The sequence below is a fragment of the Oenanthe melanoleuca genome, chromosome 21, assembly GCF_029582105.1.
Source record: "Oenanthe melanoleuca isolate GR-GAL-2019-014 chromosome 21, OMel1.0, whole genome shotgun sequence".
In the NCBI taxonomy this organism is placed as follows: Eukaryota; Metazoa; Chordata; class Aves; order Passeriformes; family Muscicapidae; genus Oenanthe; species Oenanthe melanoleuca.
Genome location: NC_079354.1, coordinates 4,069,447 through 4,096,338, shown reverse-complemented (window position 1 = coordinate 4,096,338; position 26,892 = coordinate 4,069,447). Strand labels below are relative to the sequence as shown.

The 26,892-nt window shown below is 56.4% G+C and overlaps 1 protein-coding gene across 2 annotated transcripts; it reads left to right on the top strand.

Annotated features, from left to right (window-relative positions):
* The first annotated feature begins 532 nt into the window (after positions 1-532).
* On the top strand, positions 533-26,844 carry TP73 (tumor protein p73). Of its 2 annotated transcripts, XM_056508416.1 has the most exons (14): positions 533-597; positions 1,936-2,031; positions 2,674-2,791; positions 7,307-7,552; positions 19,274-19,460; positions 19,539-19,654; positions 20,121-20,230; positions 20,521-20,663; positions 20,988-21,076; positions 21,381-21,505; positions 21,953-22,107; positions 22,207-22,339; positions 23,044-23,137; positions 24,566-26,844. In XM_056508416.1, exons 1-14 carry the CDS (start codon positions 587-589, stop codon positions 24,884-24,886), a joined length of 1,944 nt encoding a protein of 647 aa, XP_056364391.1. In that variant the 5' UTR covers positions 533-586; the 3' UTR covers positions 24,887-26,844. The 2 variants fall into 2 exon arrangements, with proteins under 2 accessions (XP_056364391.1, XP_056364392.1); XM_056508417.1 differs by lacking the exon at positions 23,044-23,137.
* Positions 26,845-26,892: the final 48 nt, after the last annotated feature.

Genomic DNA, 26,892 nt, shown 5'->3' with positions numbered 1-26,892 from the left:
CCCACTGCTTCCTACAAGGTGACTTTTCATACTGCAGGACCTCACCCATCACAGTGCTTTCCCACCTTCCCAAATGTGAATGCCTCCAGCATTCCCTGGAACAGGGCTCTAAATGGCACCTCCTTTCACGGGGAGATAGATCAGCACCAGACAAATTCTGGGGAACCCTATCTGTAGGTAAATTGATTGGTAAATTCTTTACCAACCCAGGTGCTTGGTGCCAGGCTGTCACTCTGGCTGCAGAGGTGCTTTCCCAGGATGAGCAGGGATCAGAGAGGCAGGGATGTGCCTTAACAGCACCCAGAACCCCAGCTTCCCTTTGCACCCCTTAGTTCAGAGCTCAAACACGAGAAGATGCTGGCCTGGCTTTGCAAAGGCAGGTCGTGCTTTGAAAGAGTGAAAGGGAACTTCCAAAACACCCTTAAAATAGTCAGATTTCTTTCCTTTTGAAAACGAGAGCAGCCACGTGGTTAGAGCTGGTGTCACCCATGATGACCACACAGCCGGGGCGGTGCGGAGGTGCTTTCTCCTCCAGAGGAAAAGGCCTGACTACTTCCTGAAGCTGCTCTGGGCCAGCAAAGGCAGCATGGAAGAAGGGTAAGGCTGCCAGCAATCCTGTTCTGTCGCCTGCATCTCTTCTAGGCTTTTCTTCCTCTCAAAGCTGCCCGTAGGTCCTTTCATTTCTCTGTGTGTCACACGTGGGATGAGGAGGGACGGGAGGACATCAGACTGTGCCTGTTACTGTCCGTGACAAGGGGCACGTGGGGAACGAGCCCCCCTGTGCCCTCCTGTGCCCTCCTGTGCCCTCCTGTGCTGTGGGAATTCCTCCAGGCAGGGTGGCTGCAGATGCTGTGGTTTGTAGAAAGCAGCTCACGGGATTTACTGATGGGGAAAGCTTCCCTGCTTTCATTTTTAACTCCCTCCCCTGCAGCTGCCTGGTCCCCAGCTGAGTCAGAGGGGCCCAGGCAACCCCGAGCATCCCTCACAGAGAGAGTAGCTTGCATAGAAAAAACATAGAGCAGGCAGGAAGTGTCGGGTTTTCACTATGAGGTGTCGCAGCTGAGGTGGGATGCCAACACCAGCGTGGGTAAAAGGGGCAGCCAGATGTGCCTGGGGGTGTATCCGTGTCAGCCAGGGCAGGGAAGGGGTGCTGCTGCTTGCAGGGAGAGGGTAAGGGAGGAGGAAGATGGTTCCCAGAGGGGAAGGCAGCACGAGGCTCAAGATGGCTCCGTGAAACCTCCGGCTCCAGCTGCTGGGTCTGAGAGGCTCTGGGCACACAGGGGGAGCTGGGCTGGGCTGCTTTCCTCCCCTGCCTGAGAGAGGCCAGGAATCTTTGTGCAGGGGCGAGGGGAACGGACTGCACTGAGCATGGCTCTGCTTATGAGTGTGCAGCAGCATCCAGGAGGCTTTGGCTGAAAAACAGGTTCATTCTGCTGAGCTTGGGTCATCCCTGCCTGCTGCCCTGGCTCTGCTGGGAGTGTGGGCATTGTCCCCCACGATGGGCCATGTCCAGTCCTGTGGTCCTTCATGATGGGCTCTGGGGGGCTCTGGACCTGTGTGCCCCCCACAATGGTTCTGGGGGCTCTGATCCTCTGTGTCCCCATGATGGGCTCTGGGGAGCTCTGGTCCTCTGTGTCCTCACGATGGTTTTGAAGGTCTCTGGTCCTGGGTGCCCCCTATGTTGGTTCTGGGGGCTCTGGTCCTCTGTGTCCCCACGATGGTTCTGGGGTCCCTGAACTGTGTGTCCCCTACCATGGACTCTGGGGCTCTCTGGTCCCCAACATGCTGCTGGGATTGAGGAATTCCTGCCCTTGGGCAGCTTTGCTGGAGTGAGATGGCAAAGCATGGCACAGCACAATGTGGCACAGCACAGCCCAGCACAGCACAGCCCAGCACTCTGGCAGTGCTAACCCTGCTGTTTCCCTTTGCCCCCAGAGTGATTTATCCCCTGTCAGACTCCCCTGCTGTGAAGATGTCCCAGTCATCCCCAGCTGATGAAGGCACCACCTTCGAGCACCTCTGGAGCACGCTGTAAGTGGGGTGGGATCATTCCCCAAGGGGGGTGTTCAGAGGCAGCAGTGGCTCTTTGCCAAAGACAAATTTCCTTTTGCATCCTCTGCTTTCCACAGACAACTTTTGCCACCTGGCAAATTTTTTTCCCTGGTCGCAGATCCTCTGCTCAGGACATTCCCTTTGCTGAACAACATAGCACTGTCTGTCTCATGGGTAGCTCCTTCCTGACTGCAATGCTCCAGGGCAGAGTGGGGACAGAGCAGAGCTCCCCTCAAGATGGGACCCTTAATTCCAAAATTAAACATCTTTCAGCCCCACCAGGATGTTTACAAGCCTTCTGGCCTTTGGGCCTCATGCTCTAATCCAGCATAAAAGGAGAAGGACAGTGTTCCATTTAAATCTTCCTTCCTTGGTCCTCTCAAGTAAAGACATCCCAAGGTGATAGGTATGCTGGAGCAGCTGGGTGGAAGCAAAATTTCCTCCATCTCTGCTTACTTTATCTGCCAGGTAAAGCCTGCTCTGACCCGTAGAAATAAAAGCAGAGGGTGGAGGAAGAAGTTGGGAAGGGGGCAAGGTTTGAGGGGACTTGCTGGGGGGTGGTGATGGCACAGGCTGTGTTGGAGAGCTGGGGAGATGACTGTGGCCTCACCTTCTCCTCAGGGAGCCAGACAGCACCTACTTCGACCTCCCTGCAGCCACCAGCAGCAATGAGGTCTCCAACCGCACAGAGATCACCATGGACGTGTTCCAGATGAGAGGCATGGGCGACTCGGTGATGGTGAGTGTGCTCAGGCAGCAGGGACGGCCACCTGCACCAGGCACAGACTTGATTTCCCTGCAGGGGTGGGCTGTGGGCTTTGGGGGAGGCACTGGGGTGTTTGCTGATTCATAAACCAGCCTTGGTGGTGCAGCACGGCTGGCACTGGTGCAGGGTCTGGAACCAATGGCACGAGGATCAGCAAAACCGTGGCTATTTATTGTTAGATAACATCAGTGCAGGCAGCAGCGTGACTGGGAGCTCTGGGGGAGCACCAGGACAGCAGCACACTGCCATTCACTGCGGGACGAACGGGGAGCAAAAGCCATTTGTGAGCTGCTGGAGGGGCACGCTGCACTCACAGCTCTGCTCCCACCATAGCCCCGGTGCCGCTGCCCTTCCTTTGCTTCTGTCTGAGACAAAATCTTGGAAAAGCATCGCGGGCATGTGAGACATCCCGGCCTCTTGTGCGTGTTCGGTGGAGCCCGGAGCATCCCTGAGGCTGCCCCGGCTGTTGGCTGCATCTCCCTGCGGGAAGCCGCTGCTTCCCTCCAGAAAGTCGCTGTTTCCCTCCAGAAAGTCTCCTTTTCCCTCGCCGACAGCTTGCCTCCCCTCCCCCAGCCCTTTTTCCCTCGCTTTCCGCCCTCTTTCCCTCCCTTCGCCGGCCTTTCACAGCGGGCAGGAGCCGGGCAGAGCGCCGCTAATTGGGGCTGCGCCCCTCGCTGAGCGAGCGCTCGCCTTTCCCTCGCTCCCGCTGCAGCCAAAGCCGAGAGCCGGAGCGATGGGGGGCGCGATGAGAAGCGCTCTGGGATGCCTCAGGGAAAGGAAAGAGAGGGGAGAGGCTGTGGAGGGACCACTCTGTGTGATTCCCGCTGTTCTTGGCACACATTGGTACCAGGGTGGTGCTGATGCTCAGTGGTGGAGAGCAAATCACCCAAACGCTCTGTCAGGCATCTATCCCTAACTATTAATGTCTATCCATCCATCCATCCATCCATCCATCCATCCATCCATCCATCCATCCATCCCCACATCCATCCACAGCCACGCGTGTCTCTCCATCCAGACAGAGATAACTCCACATCTCCCACACACGGGGCTCTCACGGAGTCACTGCTCTGCCTGCTCAGTGCTGGTCATTGTGCTGGTCACAGGTGCCAGCCCAGCAGGTCTCCATGTGCCTGGAAGAAGTTTTTGGGAGCGGGATGCGGGCAGCTTTGTGGTGGAGCTGGACCCCTGCTCTCCCTGCGGTGGGAATGGTTGGTATCGCCCAGTCCATCACTGGGCAAGCTGGGGCCTGCCCTGTGCTTTAATGAATAGTCATGAGGGACAGAAGGGGTGGGCCCCGTTTTGTTGTTGGATGCAGCGAGTTGACAGAACTAAGGGAGATGAAAAAAGCAGAAAAGCCAACAGACGGCGGCACACGGGTGGCCAGCGCAGCATCCCTGGCGCTGCCCGCCCGGCCCCGCTCCCGCACTCCTTCCTCCCGCCCTCCACCCCACCCCGGCCGCCGCCCCGACCCCATGACTCCCGAGCCAGGAGGCTGCCCCGTGCTCCCTGAGCCCCGAGACAGCTAAAATGCTCTACATCAGCGACCCGATGCAGCATTACACCACGGTAGGTGCTCCTTGCTATGATGGGGTTTGCTTTGGTGCTCTTCTTAGAATTATCCTCCACTGCTGGGGCACCTGCTCTGGCTCTGCCTGCCCAGGCTGCGTGCTGCTGCCCAGGATGCTCCCAGTGCACGCCTGTCCCCATCCTGCGGCTGCAGGGAGGATCTGGGGCTGCTCCAGTCCTGCTCATGTTGGTGCAGGATGCTGCAGCCTTGGCAATCTGTCACTGCTCCTCTTGCTTTGCTCCATCTGATGCTTGCAGAGCCCAAGGTAGGATTTGAGCCTCAGGTTGTAGGAGTGCAGGTCCCTTACCTGTGGGTGCACAGGTGGGAAGGGTGTGACAGCATCCATCCATCACCTGGAGGTGATGGACACCACCAGCACCTCTTTGTCATCCACTGGGGACCTTCTCAGCCTCCCCAGGCAGGCTTCCTTTCCCTGCTGGAAATCCCTGGGAGGGTAGAGCAGGTGAAGCTGGACCTGTGCTGCAGGTAATACATTTCCAGCCCTGTCCTCAAGCACTGAGGTTGTTTCTTTAGGGAAAAGGGGTTTGTGTTTGTCCCTGGCATTTGGAACAGTCCAACACAGGCACAGAGGGAGCTGGAGAAAGAAGGAAATCTCTTCATTCCTGGTTTTACCTTGTGTTGGTACCAACCCTGTGTGTCCCATTGTTGAGGCTATTCCATGGGAGGTGGTTGCTGCAGTTGTGTGAGTAATTATCTCTGTGTGTGTATGGACATATTTACACACACACACACACACACACAGACAGTCCTGCCCTCAATTCGTCTTTTAGGGGAATGTTTCCACAATTTCATCAATTTTGAACAGCAAGTCTGTTGCTTTGCCCACACACCTGACTCTGGGTCTCTCTGCCAGCAGATTCCAAGAGTCTGGGCACTCAGGATGCTGCCTCTTGCTTTGGCTCAGGGCAGCCAGCCTGGCTGGTGGAGGTGATACCCTGGGTCTCCTGTCTCACCATGCTTCCTGAGGGAAGGTTTTCTCCCACACAGAACTCGGGATGCTCCGTTCTGTGGTGGGTCCCCATTCATTTGCCCATTTGCAGCCACAGGCTTCATCCATTAACGGTTCTGTCTCCCAGCATGGGATCAGAACAGCTCAGTCCTGATGCTCCTGGATCAGCTAGGCTGTGAGCAGCCCCATCCAGCAGCAATCCCTTTTCCCTTGCTGCTGTTCTCCTGGTTGATCCCTCAGCTTTGCCTGTGCCCTCTCACTGGCTCTGCCCTGCCCATGGTCCCCCAGCAGCTGCATTTCCCATTTGGATGGCAAGAGCTTTCCTAACGTGCCTGTTTTGCTCAAGTTTCTCATAAGTTTTTCTCCAGGTGAAGCCTGGATTAAGGAAAGCTTGGCTTGTCTTTGGCTGGTCTATTTATAGAGCGGCGAGGAGGAATAGAGGGATTTAGGCACATATTTTAGGGGAGAAAATGGCTGGATGCAGAAAAGCAAGCCAGATCTTGTTCAGCATTCCTCCAGTTAGTCACAGGCTCCAACGACCTTGTGAGAGATGCAGGCAACAGGAGAACTTCCCTGGAGAAGGATGATTGCCTTTAAACCATTCCACATCGAAGAGGGTTGGGTGAGGTTGGGATCCCAAGTTAAAACACGTCTCCTGATTCCTGAGCCGTGAGCCTTGCAGCCCTTTGGAGAAGGCTGAGCCTGCTGGCTGTGCCCATGGCTGCCTCCACAGCTCTTGGCTTCCCAGAGCTGCCCCAGTGGGTGCTGGGGACAGGGACAGTCCCTGCCAGGCATGAGGGCAGTTGAGGGGGACTGTGTCCCTGCTCCAAAGCAGGGAGCCAGGGTGACACACGGCAATGCACCGGGCACTGCGTGTGGCCACCAGCACTGCCACTGCCTCTGGGGCTGCAGGGTGAGAGCAACCCGTGAGCAACTGGGGAGCTGCACATTTCTGGGGGGGAAATAACCATCCCACTTGCTCTGAGAAACAGTTGTATTTGAGTCTGATTTTCTGATGAAATACTAAGGTTGCTTTAGCCACACGGCTTTTGGGAATGTCGCTGTGCTTGGGCTGTGCCTGTGGGTAAAGGAGCTGCCAGCTCTTATTGGAAGAATCTGACAATAATTGGTCAGAAAAGGAATAAGAAAAAAATTGTAAAAAGTCATGATTTGGTCCAACGGGTCTGGGATAAGAGTCAGGACCTGCCTAAGGGGGTCCATTTGTCCCATGATTTCCTGCAGTGCTCTGCAACACAGCCGCGTGCTTTGTAGGTTTGAGGTTTTCCCCAAATTAGAGCCGCACCAGGCACTGGGAGTAAACATCCCGCTGGGAAAACCAGCTACAAACCACTGCTGGGGGCTGGCTGGCTCAGGGAAGCACGCCCGGGAGCGGTGTGTGGGTGTGTGTCCGTGACCACATGAGGGACAGCTGGGAAAAGGGGTTGGAAAACAGGACGGGAACTCGGTATCGCTGTCGCGATGGAGCGATGTCATCGCCAGGGACTGCTGCTCACCTCGGCAGGGTGGCTTCAGGTGTGACACTGGCCGCTGGAAGGGACAGCGTGCAGGACAGGGCTGTCACTCCCCGCAGTGGGACTCGTCCCACACCTGAGCAAACCCCACAACATCCCTGCCCTGTCCCCTCTGTCAGAAGCGAGGCTTTCCCAAGGCAGGTGCGCCAGAAATCCGGGCTTGTGGCACCTCGCTGCCTCCAGCGAGGACGGAGCAGCTCGAGGGGGGCGATTTAGGCGCACGGAGTTATCCCTCACACAAGTGGTGACCTGTCGAGCCACCCAGACCAGCTCTTTTGGCTCCCCTCCCGCACGCTGGCCCTTTAAGGAGGCTGTAACAGGACACCCCAGCCCTGGAGAAAGGTGGCTGAGGTTTCCCTGTCTCTAAACTGGCTGGTGTTTTCTTTTTTCCCTCCTCCCCTTTTCCCTTCCTCCAGTCCCAGTTCAATTTGCTGAACAACAGCATGGATCAGAGCATCGGCAGCAGAGCAGCCTCCACCAGCCCCTACAGCTCCGAGCACACCTCCAATGTCCCAACTCATTCTCCCTACTCGCAGCCCAGCTCTACCTTCGACGCCATGTCCCCGGCTCCAGTCATCCCCTCCAACACCGACTACCCTGGTCCCCACCACTTCGAGGTGACCTTCCAGCAATCCAGCACCGCCAAATCAGCCACCTGGACAGTAAGTTGAATTCTTCTACCTCGGCTGGGGAGATGCTCAGCGCCGCCGAGCGCGTCCTCACCGCCGGCACCCAAGCGGCTGGGGAGGCTCGCACGGGGCAGCTGCGGGATGCGGCCACCACGGATGGGGACATCACCGGCACAGGTGGTGGCCCTGGCAAGCAAAGCGTGCTGGAAACGTCAGTGCTTGCTTGCCAGGGGGTTTGTCCCACAGGGGTGTGAAGCACAGCGGCTGGGATGTCACTTCTCTCGCCGCAATGCCCTAAATTGTGGGTAAATGTCCTTCGGAAAGAAATGTCCTGCGGAGGTACCTGCCGTGTTCTCACGGTGTATTTTCCAGCGGGTGCTGTCAGAGACGAGGCCGTGGGCGAGAGGGACCTTTGCTCGTGCTGTGAATGCCTGCTTGTCATTTACAGTCATCCTCCGTCCCGTATTAGAGGAGTAACTTAATCCCTACAAGTCACCGCAAATAACAGAGCGGGTTTTTAAGCGCAGTAGGTTTTGAGGCACAGAGGGATGGCTGCACAGCTCCTGCTGTCTGCTCGGGAGACGGGATGCCGGTTTGGTCCTGCTGCCCGGCGCAGGAGAGCTCTGCGAGCACGGACCCAGGGACCGGGCAAAGTGCACGGGGGCTGCTTTGCTTTTTGTGGCAAAAGGTTTTAAATCCGCATCCCTGCTGCTGGCTCAGAGCAGCGTTTTTATGGAGAACCGGCGCTTGCGGCCAGTGCCACAAGTGGCAATCCCGCAGCGGGTACCTCTGCAGAGCGGCTCACCACGCGTAAGCCGGGCGGGTTTTCTCCTCCGGGAAGCACTGGCAGAACAGGAAGGTTGGGATGAGATGGGATGGGATGACTGACACCCCGTAGGAGCAGCACAGTTCCCTCCGGGTCTGCGGTTTGACACTGTCATGGAACGGGCAGAGCAGCCCAGGGGTATTTAAGCCCCGGGTGTGATAATGACCTTTGTTTGCGGAAGGTGACGTGTTTAATTGCCAAGACAGTCCTTCCTGCGGGAGGCACGAAGCATCCTCGGATGGTGTCGCTCAGGGACACCGCGGGCAGGGGACGGCGGGATGCTCCCGGCTGTCCTGGGGAGGATGCGGGAGGGGACGGGCTCCGGCAGCGAGCCGGCAGCGATCGGGGGTTTGAATACAGCCGAATTCCCGGCTGGGACAGTCCAGGAGCTTCCCCCCGCCCGGCGGCTGCTGCTTCACACGGGCCGGGGACTTGGGACAGCGCCGTGGGTTTGAACGCGGCTTGCCCACGCAGGGGTAGTTGTCCCCACTCGTTTCACGGTCTCTCCTTGTGGGATGTTGCTCGGGGATGCATTCCATCAGGAACTGAATAAACCAAAGGTCCTAGGCAGGATGTGATTCCAGCCCACTCCGGTCCCTGCTGGGGGATAGCTCCGATCAGTCACAGGTAAAGCTGTGAGAAGGGAGGCATTCCCGTGCCGCCAAAGCGTCCGAATGGAAACCGAAACAAGGCGCTGCAGGGTGTCTTGTCCCGGCACGCAGGGATAGGGGCCAGAACGTGTCCCATGCTCGCTTGCCACTGTCCCCAGCTAGAAGTGCCGGGGTGCTTTGGGGTGGAGCAGACACAGAGCAGCAGGGCTTCCCTGCTTGAAGCCATCCCATTCCCTGGGATCTTTCCACAGTTCTAACTAAAAGGAGCTCAGGCTGCCTCGCATCACCCTACCCTGACTGTCCTCCTGTAGCTGTGTCCCATGGGAGCTCAGCTCACCAGGACAGGATATGGGAGTTTCTCCCAAGCCTTTGTGGGAGTTAGGGACAGGCAGTGCCACACGAAGCCGTTCCAGCCTTGGGGGAGCAGCTGGACCCGGGAGCTGCCCAGAGAACGCTTTTATTCCAGGGGTGGCTGTGAGCATCTGTGGAGGATGCACCCACCAGCTGGGGCTGGGAGCCACTGCTGCAAGGAGGGGTCCTGGGAAGGGTTCAGAGTGAGGATCTGAATGCTTAAAGTGGCTTTAACGCTTGGGAAGACATTCAGGGGTGTGTGTCCCTCTGAGCCATGATGCTGGGGTGTCTGCACTCCCCAGACCAGGCTGGCTGCAGGGCCACTGCCCACCTGCATGGAGCTGAGCCTTGTGGACAGCAGCTGTGGACTGGCAGCATCTGGCACCCTGGAGAGCACAGAGGATGTTTCATTTGAAGAAGTAATTCCTGCAGGATTGCCAAGGCAGGTGTTGCGTGTCCAGCTTGCCGAGGTGCCACATCAGGAATGATCCTGCTGCAGTGACAGCTGGTGTCACTCCTGGTGTCACCTCTGGTGTCACTCCTGGTGTCCTCCTGGCTGGGGCTGTCACAGGCATGGTCAGTGCTGAAAGATGAGGCCACTGCCTTCCTCCCACTCACCGTGAGCTCTGCAGTGCCACTACCTCACCTGAAAGTTTGTCCTGTTTTAACAGGGAAAGCAGCTCAGGAAAACAAATGTGTTCTGTGTTGACAATGAACTCCCAAACAACACTGTGTGGGACACTGTGAGCCTCCACAGGAGCTGGGAGCACACACATAAGGTTAGGAAAAGCCATTGGGAAATGCAGGCACTTGGGAGGGGAAGGTAAACGTCTGGTCAGGAGGGCTGGGGACAGAAAGGGACATTTGACAGAGCAGTGATGGTCACACCAAGCACAGCAGCACCAATCATCCTTGCTGCTCTGCAGGACATGCATGGTTTGGGGCAGCACTTGGGAAGAACCAACCCAGCCTGTTCCTCCTGGGGAAGCTTTTGGATACACTGAGCTTTGCTGCACCCAATAATTTATGGATGGTTGATGAATTTCCACCAAGCACTGACCACAAGCTCAGCAGTGCCAATGTGCCAGGCAGCATTTTGGAGCAGTGAGGGGTCCATTGCACTGGAAGGAGCCTCATCTGAAGGTCTCTTGCAATCTGGGGTTGAATCATGGAGGATCTGGCCACAGAGAAAAGGACAGTTGTTGAGCAGGCAGTGCCAAAACAAATGGTTTGTGTGAATCATCTTGTCAAAAGATTTGGCATCATTTTTTGATATAATCATGAGCTTTGCTTGATGGAAGCATGTAGCCCAATGTTTTTGAAGGGTTTTGGCTTGAATACCTGTGGGACATGTGGCATGACCCATTCTCCCTCAGTCCTCAGGACCAGGTGAGCTGGCCCCTCTAGAGTGCTGGGCAAGCACTTGCTCTGCAGGGCTGGACAAATCAGTGTCACCTGGGCAGGGGAGCAAAGTGTCCCCAAGCCCTGCCCACACACAGTGCCCCTGTCCACACTTCAAACCCTCTATTGACAAAACAAAAATGATCTGGGAGGGAGATGTGAAGAAGTTGAACAGTTTAGAAGAGGTGACCTGTAGAGAAATACCAGAGAAACGTTCTGCATGGAAGTTCCCCCCAAGAAGAGCAAGGGGGCTCGATCATGGTGTGCCCATGAGATGGTCCCTGATAGCAGCCAGCTCTTTAATAGCAAAAGGCATAATGAGATCCAGCACTTGGAAGCTAAAGCCAGGCAAATTCAGACGAGAAACAAGGAGGAATATATTATTTTTTTTTTTTTAGCAGTGAGGATAATTAACCATAGGAAGCAAGGAATGTGGTGGATTCTCCCGGCTCCTGAAGGATTCAAATGAGGAGTCTGCATATCTCTGCAGAGATAAGATGTGCTGTAGCAGACACCCTTGAGTCAATGCAGAAAGAAGGGGTCTGAGGATAGCGCTGTGGGCAATGGGACCAGAGCATCTCAGCTGCTCTCTTGCTTCAAAATGCTGATTTTCTAATTTTAGAAAAGAGGTGAATGGAGAAGGGTGAAGCCTTGGGACTGCCATTACCCAGCTCTGTCCCCTCAGAGGGACTCTGGGCAGTGGTGGGTGGCACTGCGTGTCCCGACGCCCAGGCTGAGCTCTGCCCAGCTCTGGACAGAAGCAGCCGCACCAGCCCGTGCTGCGGGAAATCCTCAGCCTGCTCCCACCTCCCTTTTCATTTTTAATGGCCTTTTTATCACAGAGACCAACGGCCAGATGCCGAAAATCAGGTTTTCCCTGCGGGTTGGAAGCCCCCCTCTGGCAGGCTGCTCCGGCGGGGCTGGCCGAGCCCCGGGAGCTGCGGCACGGCAAGCCGAGGCACGCCGGCATCCTGCCCGGCCAGCGGGGCTACCGGGGCTACCGGGGCCAGCGGGGTTAGCGGGGCTACCGGGGCCAGCCGGGCTACCGGGGCCAGAGGGGCCAGAGGAGCCAGCGAGGCTACCGGGGCCAGCGGGGCTACCGGGGCCAGCGGGGCTACCGGGGCCAGCCGGGCCAGCGGGGATAGCGGGGTCAGTGGGGATACCGGAGCCACCGGGGCCAGAGGGGCTACCGGGGCCAGCGGGGTTAGCGGGGCCAGAGAGGCCAGAGGGGCCAACGGGACTAGCGCGGCTAGCGGGGCCAGCGGGGTTAGCTGGGCTACCGGGGCCAGAGGGGATAGCGGGGCCAGCGGGGATACCGGGGATACCGGGGCCAGCGAGGCCAGCGGGGCCACCAGGACCAGCGGGGCCAGCGGAGCCACCGGGACCTGCGGGGCCACCGGGACCTGCGGGGCCAGCGGGGCTAGCGTGTCCAGAGGGGACGGGGGGCTACCGGGGCCAGAGGGGATAGCGGGGCCAGCGGGGATACCAGGGCCAGCGAGGCCAGTGGGGCCACCAGGACCAGCGGGGCCAGCGGAGCCACCGGGACCTGCGGGGCCACCGGGACCTGCGGGGCCAGCGGGGCTAGCGTGTCCAGAGGGGACGGGGGGCTACCGGGGCCAGAGGGGATAGCGGGGCCAGCGGGGATACCAGGGCCAGCGAGGCCAGCGGGGCCACCAGGACCAGCGGGGCCAGCGGGGCCAGTGGAGACAGCGGGACCAGCGGGGCCACCGGGACCAGCGGGGCCAGCGCGGCTCCGCTGCCCGGAGCTGCCCGGACACGCTGCAGCCGCAGTCGATCGTGGCGCTTTTCTCGCCGCAGCCCCTGGCCACGCCAGCCAGCTGGTAACTGGCGGATAATTAGGATTTTTCTCAAGTCGGGTTCGCTGGCGGAGCCCAGCCGGACGCTGCCGCATGTGCCAGGGATGCTGAGGTGTTAATGGGGTCTTTGGCCTCCCGCGGCCGGGCTGCAAAGGGACGTGGGGGCTGGAGCACAAGGTGTGGGGGAGCTGCCTGGGCACACACGGAGCCGCTGGAGCCGGGGGGAGATGGACAATCCCCCGAGCAGCAGGCAGGGAGGGTCTGAACAGCCTGCGACGGAAAGGATGGACAGGTCCACAGCCGAGGAGAGCTGCTGCTGCTCCCATGGATGGCTGTCCAGTCTGCATCCCAGTGCTTGGCCAGCGTGGAACTGGTTCCACTTGCTTGGTAGATCTTGCAGCTGAAGCGTGGGCACTGGGGAGCTGAAATGGTCCTGACAGAATGAGGAGGATGGCAGTAATTGGTGTGCTAGGAGGCAGGTTGTCCCTTGCTGGTCACTGGCTGTTTGAGGTAGAGGAAGATATAAAGAGGAGGGAAAATTCTTCAGGAGTATGTCTGTACCAAGAACCCCTTCTGCAAACTGTCTCTGTCACGTTCCCATATCCCAGGAGGTTGCTGTCCAACAGGCATGGCCTGGAGATGATTTGGGCTGCACACAGCTGAGGACACCCCGAGTAGCTGTGCAGATGAGCATGGATATTTTGGCATGCCAGAAGTAGGAAAGCAACCTCACACCACTGCTCTAGAGCCCATCACAGCCAACCCACTGGAGGCTTTCCACCAGCTCTCTCAGGGTGTGGATGAGGCTCCAGGAGCTCCAGACACAATGGAATTAAGAAAAAAGGCAAAGGAATTCGGTGTGTGATGTTCCAACACGATCCCGCTATCAGCTCCACTATCTCGAACGTGTCTGGTATGCACAGGTCAAGGGAATGGCTTCCTGGCAATGCTGCTCCATCGGGGAGGCAAAGCTCCCTGGCAGGAGAGGTGGGAGAGGGCTGGGAGCCCTGATCTCTGGTGCATGGGAGGGGGAAAGGATGCTGGTGTGCCCTTGGCAAACCCACTCACTGCCCATGCCCTCTTCAGGCAGCAGAGGAGCAGCCCCTCCTGCATGGCACAGCCCTCCTGGGATGCTCCAGAGCCAGTGGATTTCCCCTAAATCCTGCTCTTGCTGTGCTGGTTTTCTCATTTCCTTCCCAGCAGCAATTCCCAAGGGCAACTCAGCCTTCTCTTCCCTCTCCTCCCAGCCTGCTCCCTGCATCCTTGGCAGTGTGAAGTAAATCCTTGCTGGATTTGTGGCTTCCCTTTTCGGGTGGGAGGGAGCTCCAGGCTGGCTTGGGCAGGGGATCTGAGTATCCACCACACAGAGGGAGTCAGACCTACAAAAAGAGATTAAACCCCCAGAGTGCCAGCGTTGGATCAGCAGTGAGTGAGAGAGATCCCAGCTGGAAGTTATTTTAAGGATGTGCTCACTGGGGACGACTGGGAGGGGAGTCCTTTGGGGGTGAACCAAGGAATTTTAATTAGCAGTAATGGCATGCTAATTAAGGTAGAAGAGCACAAGCTGGAGCACAGGGAAGCTCCCTGTGCTGCTCTGCTGCAGGGCTGAGACCTCAGTGGTGTGTAGGGCTGGGGGATGTGGGGGACAGAGCTCCCCTGCAGCTGGTGATGGCTGGGGTGAACAGGGGGCTCTGCTGAGCTGCCCTGTCCTGGGCACAGCTGGGTGGTGGCTTGGTGTCACCCTAAGGCATCACTGCCGTGGTACTGGGACCACAGAGATGAGGGTTGGGGCATTCCTTGTGGCTATCACCTTTATCCATCACCACAGTGAAGCAGAGACTGGAGACATGGAGAAATGGGTGTTGGGGCATCCCTTGTGGCCATCACCCAAATCCATCACTGCTTTTCTGCAAGGACTGGAAGCACAGGGAGATGGGTGTTGGGGCATCCCTTGTGGCCATCACCCAAATCCATTACTGCTTTTCTGCAAGGACTGGAAGCACAGGGAGATGGGTGTTGGGGCATCCCTTATGGCCATCACCCTGCTCCATCACTGCACTGAAGCAGGGACTGGAGGCACAGAGCACCAGGGTACCTCTCACAGCCATCCCCAGGGCAATATCCCCACTGTCCAGCCCACCTGTGTGCTGCAGAGTGCTGGACACTCCCCTCTCCTCCCCACCGGTCATACCCAAACCTGGCTCGTAGTAAACGAGCAACAAAGTAGCTTAGGGAGGAATTTCCAGCTCAGTGAGGAGTTTACAGGCCGGTGATTAAAAAATGGTTATTAAAAAAAATTAGACGGGGAAAAAAAAAAAAAAAAAAAAAAAATTAGCTGTGCTGCCGGCACGTCTTCCAGGATCTGCCGTAACAGATTCGTCCGAGCCGGTTAACGGTATTTGCGGTTTGCAAGATGCTACATGTCTGGGGAAGATGACAGACACGTTATTATCACCTCTTGCCTGTGATCTGCCCCAACCTGTCCCAGGATGCAGCTCTGCAGCTGCTTGCCGGGAGTGCAAGGAAATTAGCAGCCGGAGGCAGCACTTTTCTTCTCTCTCCCTTGCCAGGCCAGTGGCTTTATTGGGGATCCATTGACTGCAGTCCTGGACACGTCTTGAGTAAAGCTAATGAGAAGCCTGGAATGTAGGAGAAGAGGGGTGGGGGGGAGGATTTGTGGAAAAAGCAATTGTTGAGCAAATCATTTCCTTCTAGAGGGAAAGGAGGCCTTGGCTGCGCCTTCCCCAACAGGCAAGTCTAGACGCTTAGGTGTCAACAGTTGAAGATAAATAAGATTTTATCAGCTCCAAATCTGTCGGGACACATCCTCCTAGCGGTTCTGCTGCCCAGGGACGGCTGGGAGAGATGGACTTCTCCAGGAGGTCTTTCCAGGCGGAGGATCCAGGTTATTTTTTGTCTGAGGCTGTCAGCATCCATGGGGAAAACCACCTCTCCCTGCCCATTTCCTGCGTGGGGAGGCAGCCCTGGGGCCGAGCAGTGGTGGCCTCTGGAGCCATCTCCTGGTCCTCTCTCACGGTGGGCAGTGATGGATGCTGAGACTCCACATCAATGCTGCATCCACGAGCCATTGGGGACATTCACTCAGTGGAATCTTGGGGTGTCCAGAACATTTCCTTGGGGCAGCAGCACCAGGATAACCGTGCTGTAACCTCACAGTGGCCAGTGGCACCATGGGGTGACTGGTTTATGTCCTGTTCCATCTGGCAGTGGTGCAGTGTGATCTCATCTCACCCAAAAAGCAGCTGCTTTTCAAACACATCCAAATACCCTTTGTGGTACCAAGCTCTTGGGGAAACAGAGCTTAGAGCTGATAGGCTGATAGGAGTTAAATAATTTGGCTTTTCCATTTTTTGGCTTATTACTAGTGCTCTGGACAAACATCAGGGAAGGGACAGAAACAGAGCTGGCATCACAATATCAGCCCAGAAGTCAAGGGTGGCACTGGAAGCTGCAGAAAATCCCAGAAGAACAGAGGTTCTGTGTGTTTCTGTAGGTTTCCACAGGGGAAACTGTCAGTGCTGCTGCTGCTCTGTGCTGGTTCAAGCAACCCAGCACCCACAAGCCACAGAAACCATTTGTATTCCTCAAACACAAGGTAACACCCAATAACAGACACTATCCAAAGTTCTCCAGGAGCAGAGATGACCTGAGTCCTAATGCAACCCTGGAGATAGAAACCAGTGGTCCCCAGGGCAGAGCAGGGTGTGGAGACACAGGCAGAATGTACCCTGGCTTCTTTGTGGATGTGAAAGAAATCCTGGACATTCTAGAAGGGGTTCAGGTGCCCCAAAATGTTGTTCCTATGCCCAGCAGCAAACTGGTCACAGCTCAAGTGAGCTGAGCTTTGGCTGTGACCCAGCTGCCACATGTGGCCAGTCCTGAGAGGTCAGTTTGTCTAAACACTGCAGAATGGGAAGGATGTGGTGAACAGACTGAGGTTCCCCCAGTGCAGGTGGCAGAAACACAGCCATGGCACACAGAGAGCTGAAGCAGTGCTGGTCTGTGATTAAATCCCAGCATTTTCATCTCTGGGTTCTGCTCTATGTCACTCTTGAGAAGCACACGGTCCCTGCAGAGTGCTATGCAGGATATGGCTGTGCTGGGAGGTACCAGGGCCTGAGGTGATGCAGCACAGTCTGGCAGAGATGTGCATGGGGCAGATAATTATCAATCACAGATAACAGAGGAGAGAGGTGTCTGCCTGGGGACAATGCACAGTGCAGGTTTTGCTGTCCCCTACAGACAGTGTGCATTGCCAAGCTGGGGATGCAGCACAGCTGGAGATGCAGGACCTCCTGGTATCCCAAAAACTCAATGCTGGTTGTCCTGGTGGCCGTGAGCAGCTGGGTCTGTGGGACTGGGAGTGCTCAGCCCTGGCTGAGGATGGAGATGCAGCACAGGACGGCTCCACACAGAGAGGAATCAGGAGCACTGCCGCCCAGGGCACAGCCTGGACTTTTCTTGCCCAGAATTATCAGCAGGGAGTTCCTTAAAAGAATAGTTTGTTGTTGTGGAGGGATCTTTGAAGGAGATCCCGGAGCTGTTGGGACACGATAAGGTTATCAGCAGAGGCAAGTCTGCACGGAGCGGCCGCCTTCCCCCTGCAGGGCATCACTCTGCTATTTAACAGAGATTTATCCATGTCATAACATGGTATAATGAGAGAATTTGTTACCAAAGAACTTGCCATAATGCACCTCTGCTCTTCCAGAGCAGTTATAGTTCCCAGGCATGTTGAGGGCTGCCCGGGAATGTCTACATGAAAAGATCCTTTGACAGGAGTTGTCAGTATTTTAACACCTGGCAAGGAAGAGCCCCCTCCAAATAACCCTTGTTTTGCCATGGTGGCTCCTCTGAAGGAGGGGGTTAAACCCCATCGTGGTGGTGAGTGGGTCCCATGGGCTTCAGCCACATGGGAGTTTCCAGCCAGGCAGAGTGGAGTCACCACACTGAGTGGAGCCCACGCTTCCAGCTCTGGTCTGAGAATCCCTGCTGGGGATGCAGGATCACACCCAGGAAGCTCAGCTGGCCATGGAGTCAAGGTGTAGTCAGCATCATCCGGTATGAGTGCAAAATTTGGGGATTTCAGGTATTTCCAAGCATCCTCTCCTGTTGGGCGAGCCCAAGTGCCTACAAAAACAAGGATTAATTCTTGTTGTCAGGTTCAAGAGCATGTTACACCTCTCAGTTACCACCCTCCAGTGACCACAGCATCTTCCTGCTCCCCCCAGCACCGAGCAGGTTCTGATCTTGGGACACCCAGGACACCCCATTGAGCCTCCAGGAGTTGGTACCTGCTGCTGGCAGTGCTGGAGGTGCTGCAGGAGCTGCTGCTCTTTACCTTGGCAGAGCCTCTTCCCCAGTTACAACCTAAATGAGACAAACCTGGAAATGGTTTCTCTCCTTTGCCCTGTCCCAGTCCTGGCAGTGGGAGCACAGCCACAGGCAGATCTATTCCTGCAGCCAGGGCAGTGGGACTGGGACACAAAAATCCTTCCTGCCTGATCCACAGCTGCACTGGGACATGCTCATGGCCAGGAAAAGTGGGGACTGAGCCATCACTGTCAGCCCCTGAACACACTCCAGTTCTGTGCTGAGCCCCTGTTTTGGGCAGCCCCAGCTCAGGAACCACCCAACACAGGGAGAGCAGAGCCTCCCCTCAGCACAGCTGTATTTGGATGGCTCAGGACAAGCTTTAACATCCCCACAAAGGCTCTGCACGGTGGTATTTTTTTGGCAGCGGGCGCTGTGTTGTGGGGATGAGATAAAATACCTGGAGCAGGAACATGCCCTGCCATGCAGGGACGGGCTGCTCTGAGCACAGGGGTGGGCTGGTGGATAGCAAACACATTCCTTGCGAGATGGAAAACAGCATGGCATGGCTGAGGTGGAAGGGAATGGCACATCCCCACAGCTGGGCAGTTCCTGGAAGGTGAAGGACAGGCTCTCCTTCCCAGCCCTGCTCTGGAGGGGCACATGCTGCAAACTCTGGGGCTTCTCTCATCCAAGGGCCTGGGGAGACATGTTTGCCACCAAGCAAACCCCACTGTGCCTTCACAGGGAGGAATTTGGTGGCCACATACCATTTTTTACTCAGGAGTGACTGCTGACACTGCCTCCAGCTGCCACAGAGCATCCCCTCCCACAGCCAGCCCAGGCACTGCTCCCCATCATGTCCCTACCCTGTCCCCTCCATGAACCACTGCTGCTGCAAAGGATTGAGTCAGGATCAGAACACAGGATCAGAACAATCTGTGTCTGAACTAAAGTCCCAGGTCCTGCCTGATCAGCTGTGACACTGCTAATGGCATCAAGCATGATTTCCTAAGGCTGTGGTGTGTCAGCACCCTCAGTGCTCCTGACCCTTGGTAAGGAGCCGTGTGTGACTTGGGAACGTTTCCAAAATGGGCTGAGTGATGTACAAATGAGTTTTGCTGGTTTGCAATGAGAGTCCCTCTGTCTCACTGCAGTGGTGCCCTGCTCTGCCAGAGCCCTCGCCCATCTGAGAAACCTTTCCCTGCCCCAGGAGGTGGCTGTTTCTGCTTTATGTGGAAAGCAGATACCACATAGTTCGGATGAAACTGGTCAGATTTCAACATTTCCAGGGGAAAGGGAAGAGAAGGAAGCCCTGCCTTTACACCACAGCAACAGAGGAAGCCGAGCTCAGCCAGGGCAGCACCCTCACCCCACAGCGATGCTCACCTGAGGGATGTCTCCTCTTTTCCAGTACTCCCCTCTGCTGAAGAAGCTGTACTGTCAGATAGCCAAGACGTGCCCCATCCAGATCAAGGTGTCCTCCTCACCTCCCCCAGGCACCATCATCCGGGCCATGCCCGTCTACAAGAAGGCAGAGCACGTCACCGAGGTGGTGAAGCGCTGCCCCAACCACGAGCTGGGCAGGGACTTCAACGACGGTGAGTGCCCCGAGCTGTCCCTGTGTCACAGCCCTGGTGGGACACAGCCATGGCTCTGACTGGGGGCTTTGCTTGCAGGCCAGTCAGCCCCTGCCAGCCACCTCATCCGCGTGGAGGGCAACAACCTGTCTCAGTACGTGGATGACCCGGTGACGGGGCGGCAGAGCGTCATGGTGCCCTACGAGCCCCCCCAGGTACGGCTGCTCCCGGGGGGGAGGAGAGCCAGCCCCTGCCTCCCTGGGGTCTGGGCTGCTTGGCCCTGGCATATCTAAGACCACCCTGTGTTCACCTGCAGCACTGGTGGCAGCTACACCCCAGCAGCTGCATCTCTGTGGAGCATCCCAGAGCAGCCTGGTCTTGGGAAGTGGGGTGTAATGGGATATCCCCTCCCATCCTGCCCTGGGTGCCTCCACAGTCCTTGCACAGTCCCCTCTTCCCAGCTGGGACCATCCCCAATGTCCCCCTGCTCATCCTGCCAAAGCACCAGCCCTGTGCCAGAGGGCTGAACCTTCACTCCCAGGGATCCCAGCCTGCCTCCCCTCCTCTTCCTCACTCCCAGGGATCCCAGCCTGCCTCCCCTCCTCTTCCTCACTCCCGGGGGATCCCAGCCTGCCTCCCCTCACACTCCCCTCTCAGCACCTGCTCTCCCCTCCCGGGCAGGTGGGGACCGAGTTCACCACCATCCTGTACAACTTCATGTGCAACAGCAGCTGCGTGGGAGGGATGAACAGGAGGCCCATCCTCATCATCATCACCCTGGAGACGAGAGAGTGAGCGGCTGTGGGAGCAGGGATGGGCATCCCCGCGGGACGGCTGGGGAAGGGACCCTCAGGGAATGAGATGGGGAGGAATGCTCCCCTCGGCCAGCTTGGGAAAGGGCTGGCACGGAGGGACCGGGGACCAGCCCAGCAGCTGGAGCCTTCCTCTGCCCCGGGATCTCCTCTTCCCCAGCTGCTGGGGGCTCCTTGCTCGCTGAGGGTCCTGCTGTGGTTTGTGCGTGGGCTGAGCCCCAAAGCCCTTCCCAGGGGGAGCAGGGTCACCCACTGCTCTGCTCTCGCAGCGGCCAGGTGCTGGGCAGGAGATCCTTCGAGGGGCGGATCTGTGCCTGTCCCGGCAGGGACCGCAAAGCCGACGAGGATCATTTCCGAGAGCAGCAAGCCCTGAACGAGAGCACGGCCAAGAACGGCAACGCCAACAAGCGCAGTGAGTGCCTGACACGGGCGGGGGGCTCGGGGCACCCGAAATCCCTGTGCTCCTCGAGTTTGGGCTCGAATCCACACTCAGGAATGATGCTTTGACCTTTCTCCACTAAATCTTTTAAGTGGGACCCCACCCCTCTCCTCGCAGGGCCCTGTGCATGGCTCTCATGGCCAGATATTTTTATTTATTCATTATTGACAATAACAAAGGTGCACTCCCATGCCAGACCCCAGGGGAATGGTTTTAGCATCCTGCACAGCTTGAGGTACTCCCTGCCACGTCCTGTCTCCCACGACTCTACCAATTCTCTTCCCCTCTCCTTTGCAGCCTTCAAGCAGAGCCCCCAGGGCATCCCAGCGCTGGGCACTGGCATTAAGAAACGGAGGCACGGGGAGGAGGAGATGTACTACGTGCCTGTAAGTGTGGGTGAGCTGCAATGGGGTCAGAAATCAGCTTGGGACAGTGGTGGCACCGTCCCCTCTGCCAGAAGCACCTTGGGGAGGGGATGTCAGGCAGGCTGGGGCTGCACAGGCTCCTGTAGGACAGACAGGGACCTGGGGAACAGGAGCAAAGGCATCCAGGGATGCACATGTCCAAGGGTTTCCAGCATCCCAAACAGCCTTTGGCCACAGTGACAGTCTGGTGGAAAAAAGGGGGCATGAGGAACTGGCCAGGTAGGACTGGAATAAGGCAAAGTCCTGGTCTTGTTCCCTCCTCCAGGTGCGAGGCAGGGAGAACTTTGAGATCCTGATGAAGATAAAGGAGAGCCTGGAGCTGGTGGAGCTGGTGCCACAGCAGCTGGTGGATTCCTACAGGCAGCAGCAGCAGCAGCTCCTGCAGAGGCAGTGAGTGCTGTCACAGCCCTGAGACCCTCATAGCCCTGAGACCTCATAGCCCCCGAGAACTCAGAGCCCCTGAGACCCTTACAATCCCCAAGACCATCAGAGCACATGAGAACCCCAAAATCTAAGAGATTCTAACAGCCCCACAATCCCTGAGACCCCCACAAGTCCCTGAGAACCCCCCAGTCCCCCTGCAGCCCTCTGAGACCACACAGTTCTGAGACCTCCACCATCACTGAGGCCTCTACAATCCCTAAGGTCCCCACAGTCCCCCAGAGCCCTGCAGCTCCTCAAGACCCCTGAGACCCCCACAGCCCCCCGAGGCTCCTGCAGCCCCTCCAGACCCCCACAGCCCCTGAGCACCCAGGGTAGGGAAGCTTGGAAGGGAGCTCCAGGCCAGAGCAGGGCAGCTCCATCCCAGCCTGACCAGTGTGTTCCCTCCCCAAACAGCAGCCAGCTGCAGACTCCTTCCTCCTACGGCCCTGTCCTTTCCCCCATGAACAAAGTCCACGGTGGAGGAATCAACAAGCTGCCCTCAGTGAACCAGCTGGTGGGGCAGCCAGCCCAGCACGGCTCCAGCTCTGCACCCAGCCTGGGCCCCATGGGTACGTGCTCTGTCAGCTCCTCAGGGCTCTCCCTGCCCAGCAGTGGGGGTTATCAGCTCTGGGTGGTGTCTGATGGGTGCATTTGTTGCCACTGCCCAGGGCCTGGAATGCTGAACAGCCACCCCATGCAGCCCAATGGAGAGATGAACGGGGGCCACTCGTCCCAGTCCATGGTGTCTGGGTCCCACTGCACCCCCCCACCACCCTACAACCCCGACCCCAGCCTCGTCAGGTAGGGAGGCACCCGCTGTCCTGTCTGTCTCGTCCTCTGCTCCGTGCTGTGCCCCTCGCTCTAACCTTCCCATCTGTCTGGCAACTGGTCAACTGGCCACTGGCCCCAACTCAGCAATCACTGCTGTTCCTCTCACCTCAGCAACCAAAGCCCAGCTACCAATCAGTCAGAAACCCCCATTGCCCTCATACACCTCTCTGGGAATCCATCTCTGATCAATTAGAAATTAAGTATATCCGAAAGCAGGTCTTGTCCTACCTGTCCAATGGCATGTAGCTTTATGAGCTTCCCCCTTCCCCTTCCAGCAACACCTGGAAATGGCTCCATGTGGCTTATTTCAATCAGAAATGCAGGTTTTTAATGTTTTGGCATTTAAAAAGACCACAGATGTTTTGAGAGAACTTGGGCCAGCATCTGCCCAGGGCAGAGCCCAAGGCATGCCCTGATTCCCCTCTCCAGTAGCTTGAGCTCCCTCATATTTATATGATTTCCTGAGCCAAAATCTCAGACAATCAGGAGAAAAACATCTATAGTTTTAGAAATGAACACAACCCCACACTTTGCTTTGACCTTAGTGGCAGTGGAGGTCCCACCCACGGAGCTCTCCACATCCCCCACCTGACATGGTCTGTGTCACAGAGATGGGACACAGCTGTTGCTCATCAGAACTTAATGCCACTTTATTTTCCAAACTTTCTCTGCAGTTTTTTAACAGGATTGGGGTGTCCAAACTGCATCGACTATTTCACCTCACAAGGGTTACAGAATATTTACCACCTGCAGAACCTATCCATAGAGGTAAATGCTTTGGGGAGATCTGTTCTTACCACTTGTTTCCAGCAGCTGTTGGTCTGAAAAGCAAAACCAGAACCAATCCCTGTTTTCCCAGGATTGATGCCTGTTATTCCCGCCCCCTTGATGGTCCTTTGGAGGTAGCTATTGCTCAGGCCTTGGTAAAAATCACAACCAGTCCCAAAAATTCACAATCAGTCTCAACTGGTTCTTCCAGACTCTCAGAAAAAACAGAGATCAAAATCCCCAGGCCAGAGCTCAGGGAGATTTTCCACCTAACACAGAGAACATAGCTGAGGTGCTCAGTGGAACAGCCCAAATCCCACAGAGCCAGCAAGGACACCCCACTGCACTTCAGGGAGGTTTAATCTGGTCTCGCCTCTTCCCCTGCTAATCTTTAAGATGAAACAAGGGATTTGAGTCCAGGGCATTTTTATTAAGGCACATCTGGAATGAAATAGCCCAGGTCAGGGCAAAAGCTGTCAGAAAAAGCATGGAGGGGTTGCTGGAAATACCTGTGTGTGCCCAGAGCATCGGCCTCTGCTGCTGCCACACTGTGGTGCTGGTACCAGGGGCAGCACCAGAGCCAGGGCCTCCCCAGCCCATCAGAGGAATAAGAAAAAGGGAAACAAAAAATAATCCTGAACCCTTTGAGGTGTGGCAAGCCCTGTAAATCCTGGAGTTGGTGTTTTGGCTGAGACAGAGCTCCTGTCAACCCTGTTTTGACCCCATTTTGCCCCAGGCAGGTGTAGCCATGTCCCTACCTGGCAGCTATGATGATTTGTTGCTGGTGGCTGGGGCCAGTTGTGTAACCTGAGCCTGGTTTTGGACCATTTGCTGAACTAACTCCCTGGCCATCTGTCAGCTGTCCGAGGAAACGTTTAGGAATGGCCAAAACTTGTGTCAGGGCAGAGCTGTGTGTCTGACTCGGCGTTTGTAGCTACTAATTGCATACTCGCTGTCTGCTCCAGTTAACGCTCGCTGAGTCTCTGTGTGGCATTAACACGGATCCCTGGCAGCTCCCCTGTGCTGCTGTGTGTCCTGGCACCCAGGCTCCTGGTGGCACCACCTCAGTGCTTGAGGCTGGTGCTGCTCCAGCCTCCTGGGCCAGGACCAGAGCAGGGGCTTTCCCAAGAGCACAGGCACAAGGATGCTCCACGCGCTGCTCCGCAACCTGTGTTCAAGGCGATGATCCCTTCTGTTTCCACATCAGTTTGATGTGAACCCCTCCCAGAATAACAAAAATCTCCAACCTGCAAAGCTGCGGTTGAGTGAGCGGGTTACAAATGAGAAATAACCCAGGGGGTGATGCACCCACGGCCATGGTGGGAGGTCCAGCCTTGCTCTGTTGGGCACCACACCCCAAACGTGCTCTGGGGGTGCAGGGCTCTCTCCTGCGGGTCCAGCCACATCTCTGCGGTGCTGTCCTTGCAGGATCTCGGAGCACTGAAGATCCCGGAGCAGTACCGCATGATCATCTGGCGGGGCCTGCAGGAGCTGAAGCAGAGCCACGACTACGGGGCCCAGCAGCTGATCCGCTCCAGCAGCAACGCCTCCAGCATCTCCATCGGCAGCTCGGGCGAGCTGCAGCGGCAGCGGGTGATGGAGGCCGTGCACTTCCGCGTGCGCCACACCATCACCATCCCCAACCGCGGCGCCAACGACGACTGGGCCGACTTCGGCTTCGACCTCCCGGACTGCAAATCCCGCAAACAGTCCATCAAGGAGGAGTTCACGGAGGGAGAGATCAACTGAGGGGCTCCGGAGGTGGCGGCGAGACGCCGGCGGGGTGTCTCGTGGAAGTGTATTTGCAGCTTGGGCACCTGGAGAAGTTTGGTTTTGTTATCCAGGGGAACTGCAGGCCCTGAGCCAGGCAGGAGGTGCCTGCCCTGGGGAGGTGAGGAGGAGGAAGAAAAGGAGGAAAGCTCAGAAAAGCCAGCTCAGCAGCTGGAGCAGGATTTCTGCCTGCCCGTGGCACAGGAGGCACTGTCTGGTTTGTGTTTTCCTGGAGCATCCCTGCATCCAGCAGTGTAAGGACAGCACGTTTTTCTCGTCCCTGCTCATTGTCCATGCTCCCCGTGGTGTCCCAAACTGAGAGGGCCTTGTCACTGACCTGAGGACTCAGCCCTGACCTGTGCAGGCAGCAGCAGGGACTGGTGTGAAGCCATGTCCTGCTTTTCCATGGACTGCCAAATGCACCCCTTCCCTCAGCTCTCTGTAGAGGCAGACCCTGTTTGTCCATTACCAATGTGTTCTTGTACTCAAAGGTTGGTGTATATAAACACAATGTACATACAGTAAACTCATTGTGCTGTAAGGAAAGATTTATTTTCATGTAAGCTATAAAATTGATACTGACTCCTGAGACACTGTAGTGTCAAGTAAATTAATTTCATGTTGTAGCATGTAAACATGCAGAGAATCCTGTCTCCAGTCTTATCTATTCAAAACTCAGTTTTTTATCTCCTCTGAATCTTTGCATGCAGTTATGGAGGAGGGGGAAAGCCAGTGATTGTCCTGGGAAGTCAGAGGTCTGGATAACCCCTCCTGCTCCCTTAGGGAGTTTTGTTGACAGGTCAGACCTGACAAGCTGCAATGCCATGGTGTAAATTCCATCTTTCTGGAGCACAGCATGGACTGACTTCCCAATTCTCTTCTGTTCCTCGCCATTTTTCCCATCTGTAATTTCTCTGTTGATTCAGACAGGGAAAAAAAGCCTTCACAGAAAGCAAGGACACAAATAGGTGTGTTCCCTCCCTGAATGTTTATTCCCTACACATTTGGGAAAGCAATGTCCCACAACAGCTCTCAGAAAGGCACTGGAAGTCACAGGAGCTGTTGCTGTACGAGGGAGGGCAGGAAGCTGCTGCATCTGCCCCCTCAGCCCTGGGGCACTCGAGATTTTGGGCAGCCTCAGGGAACCTGCACGGAGAAGATGCCACCCAGCACATTCCCACTGCTGCATTCTCCCTCTGGAGGCCTCCAAAGGCAGCCCTGCACCTGCTTCCCACCACCCCCAGCTGGGGAAGGGGCTGGATACCCTTCCCAAAGCCCTGAACCCTCAAAGCAAGAGCAGAAGAAGATCTCAAGTCCCACCAGGGCTCACCTGAGATATGACTTCTCCTGCAGGCAGGCAGTGGCTGTTCCCTCTCCAAGGGGGACAGGAGTGTGACCACAGCCCTGGGCCAGGGCTAAAGCTCTGTCTGGGTGTCCCACAGCAGCTCCTTCAGCACACACAGGTGGCCTCCTGTCCCTCCTCTCCCTCTGCTGAGCTGCAGGTGCAGTCACCATCCCTGAGGCCATCCCAGCCCTCACACCACAGGGATTGGGAACTCCCCTGGGTGGCTGACAGTGAATCTGTGTCCCCAGGAGACAGCTCAGCAAAGCACTTTAATGCTTTAAGGCTTTTGCAACAACCACTCACATTTCCAGCGTTCCTGGGGCTGTTCCTTGCAGTATTAATGGATCACTCTGTGGTAGGAATTTATTTTTTGTAATGTTATCTTTGGAAAATGTGTTATTTTTATAGCTGTGGTTTCTCTTTTGTTTTGTTTTGAGTTGTATGTATGTTTTTTTGTGGTTTTTTTTTCCTTTTGGTAACACAATAAAAGCACATGTGGGAATTGCTGAATCTGGAAATTAAAATTGGACAGAAAGTGCCCTCTTAAACCAGAGTAAACCTTCACCTTCACCTGCAGGACTTCAAAGGGCCTGAAGCTACTGAAATGAAAAAGAAACCCACCACTGAGTACTAAACTGCT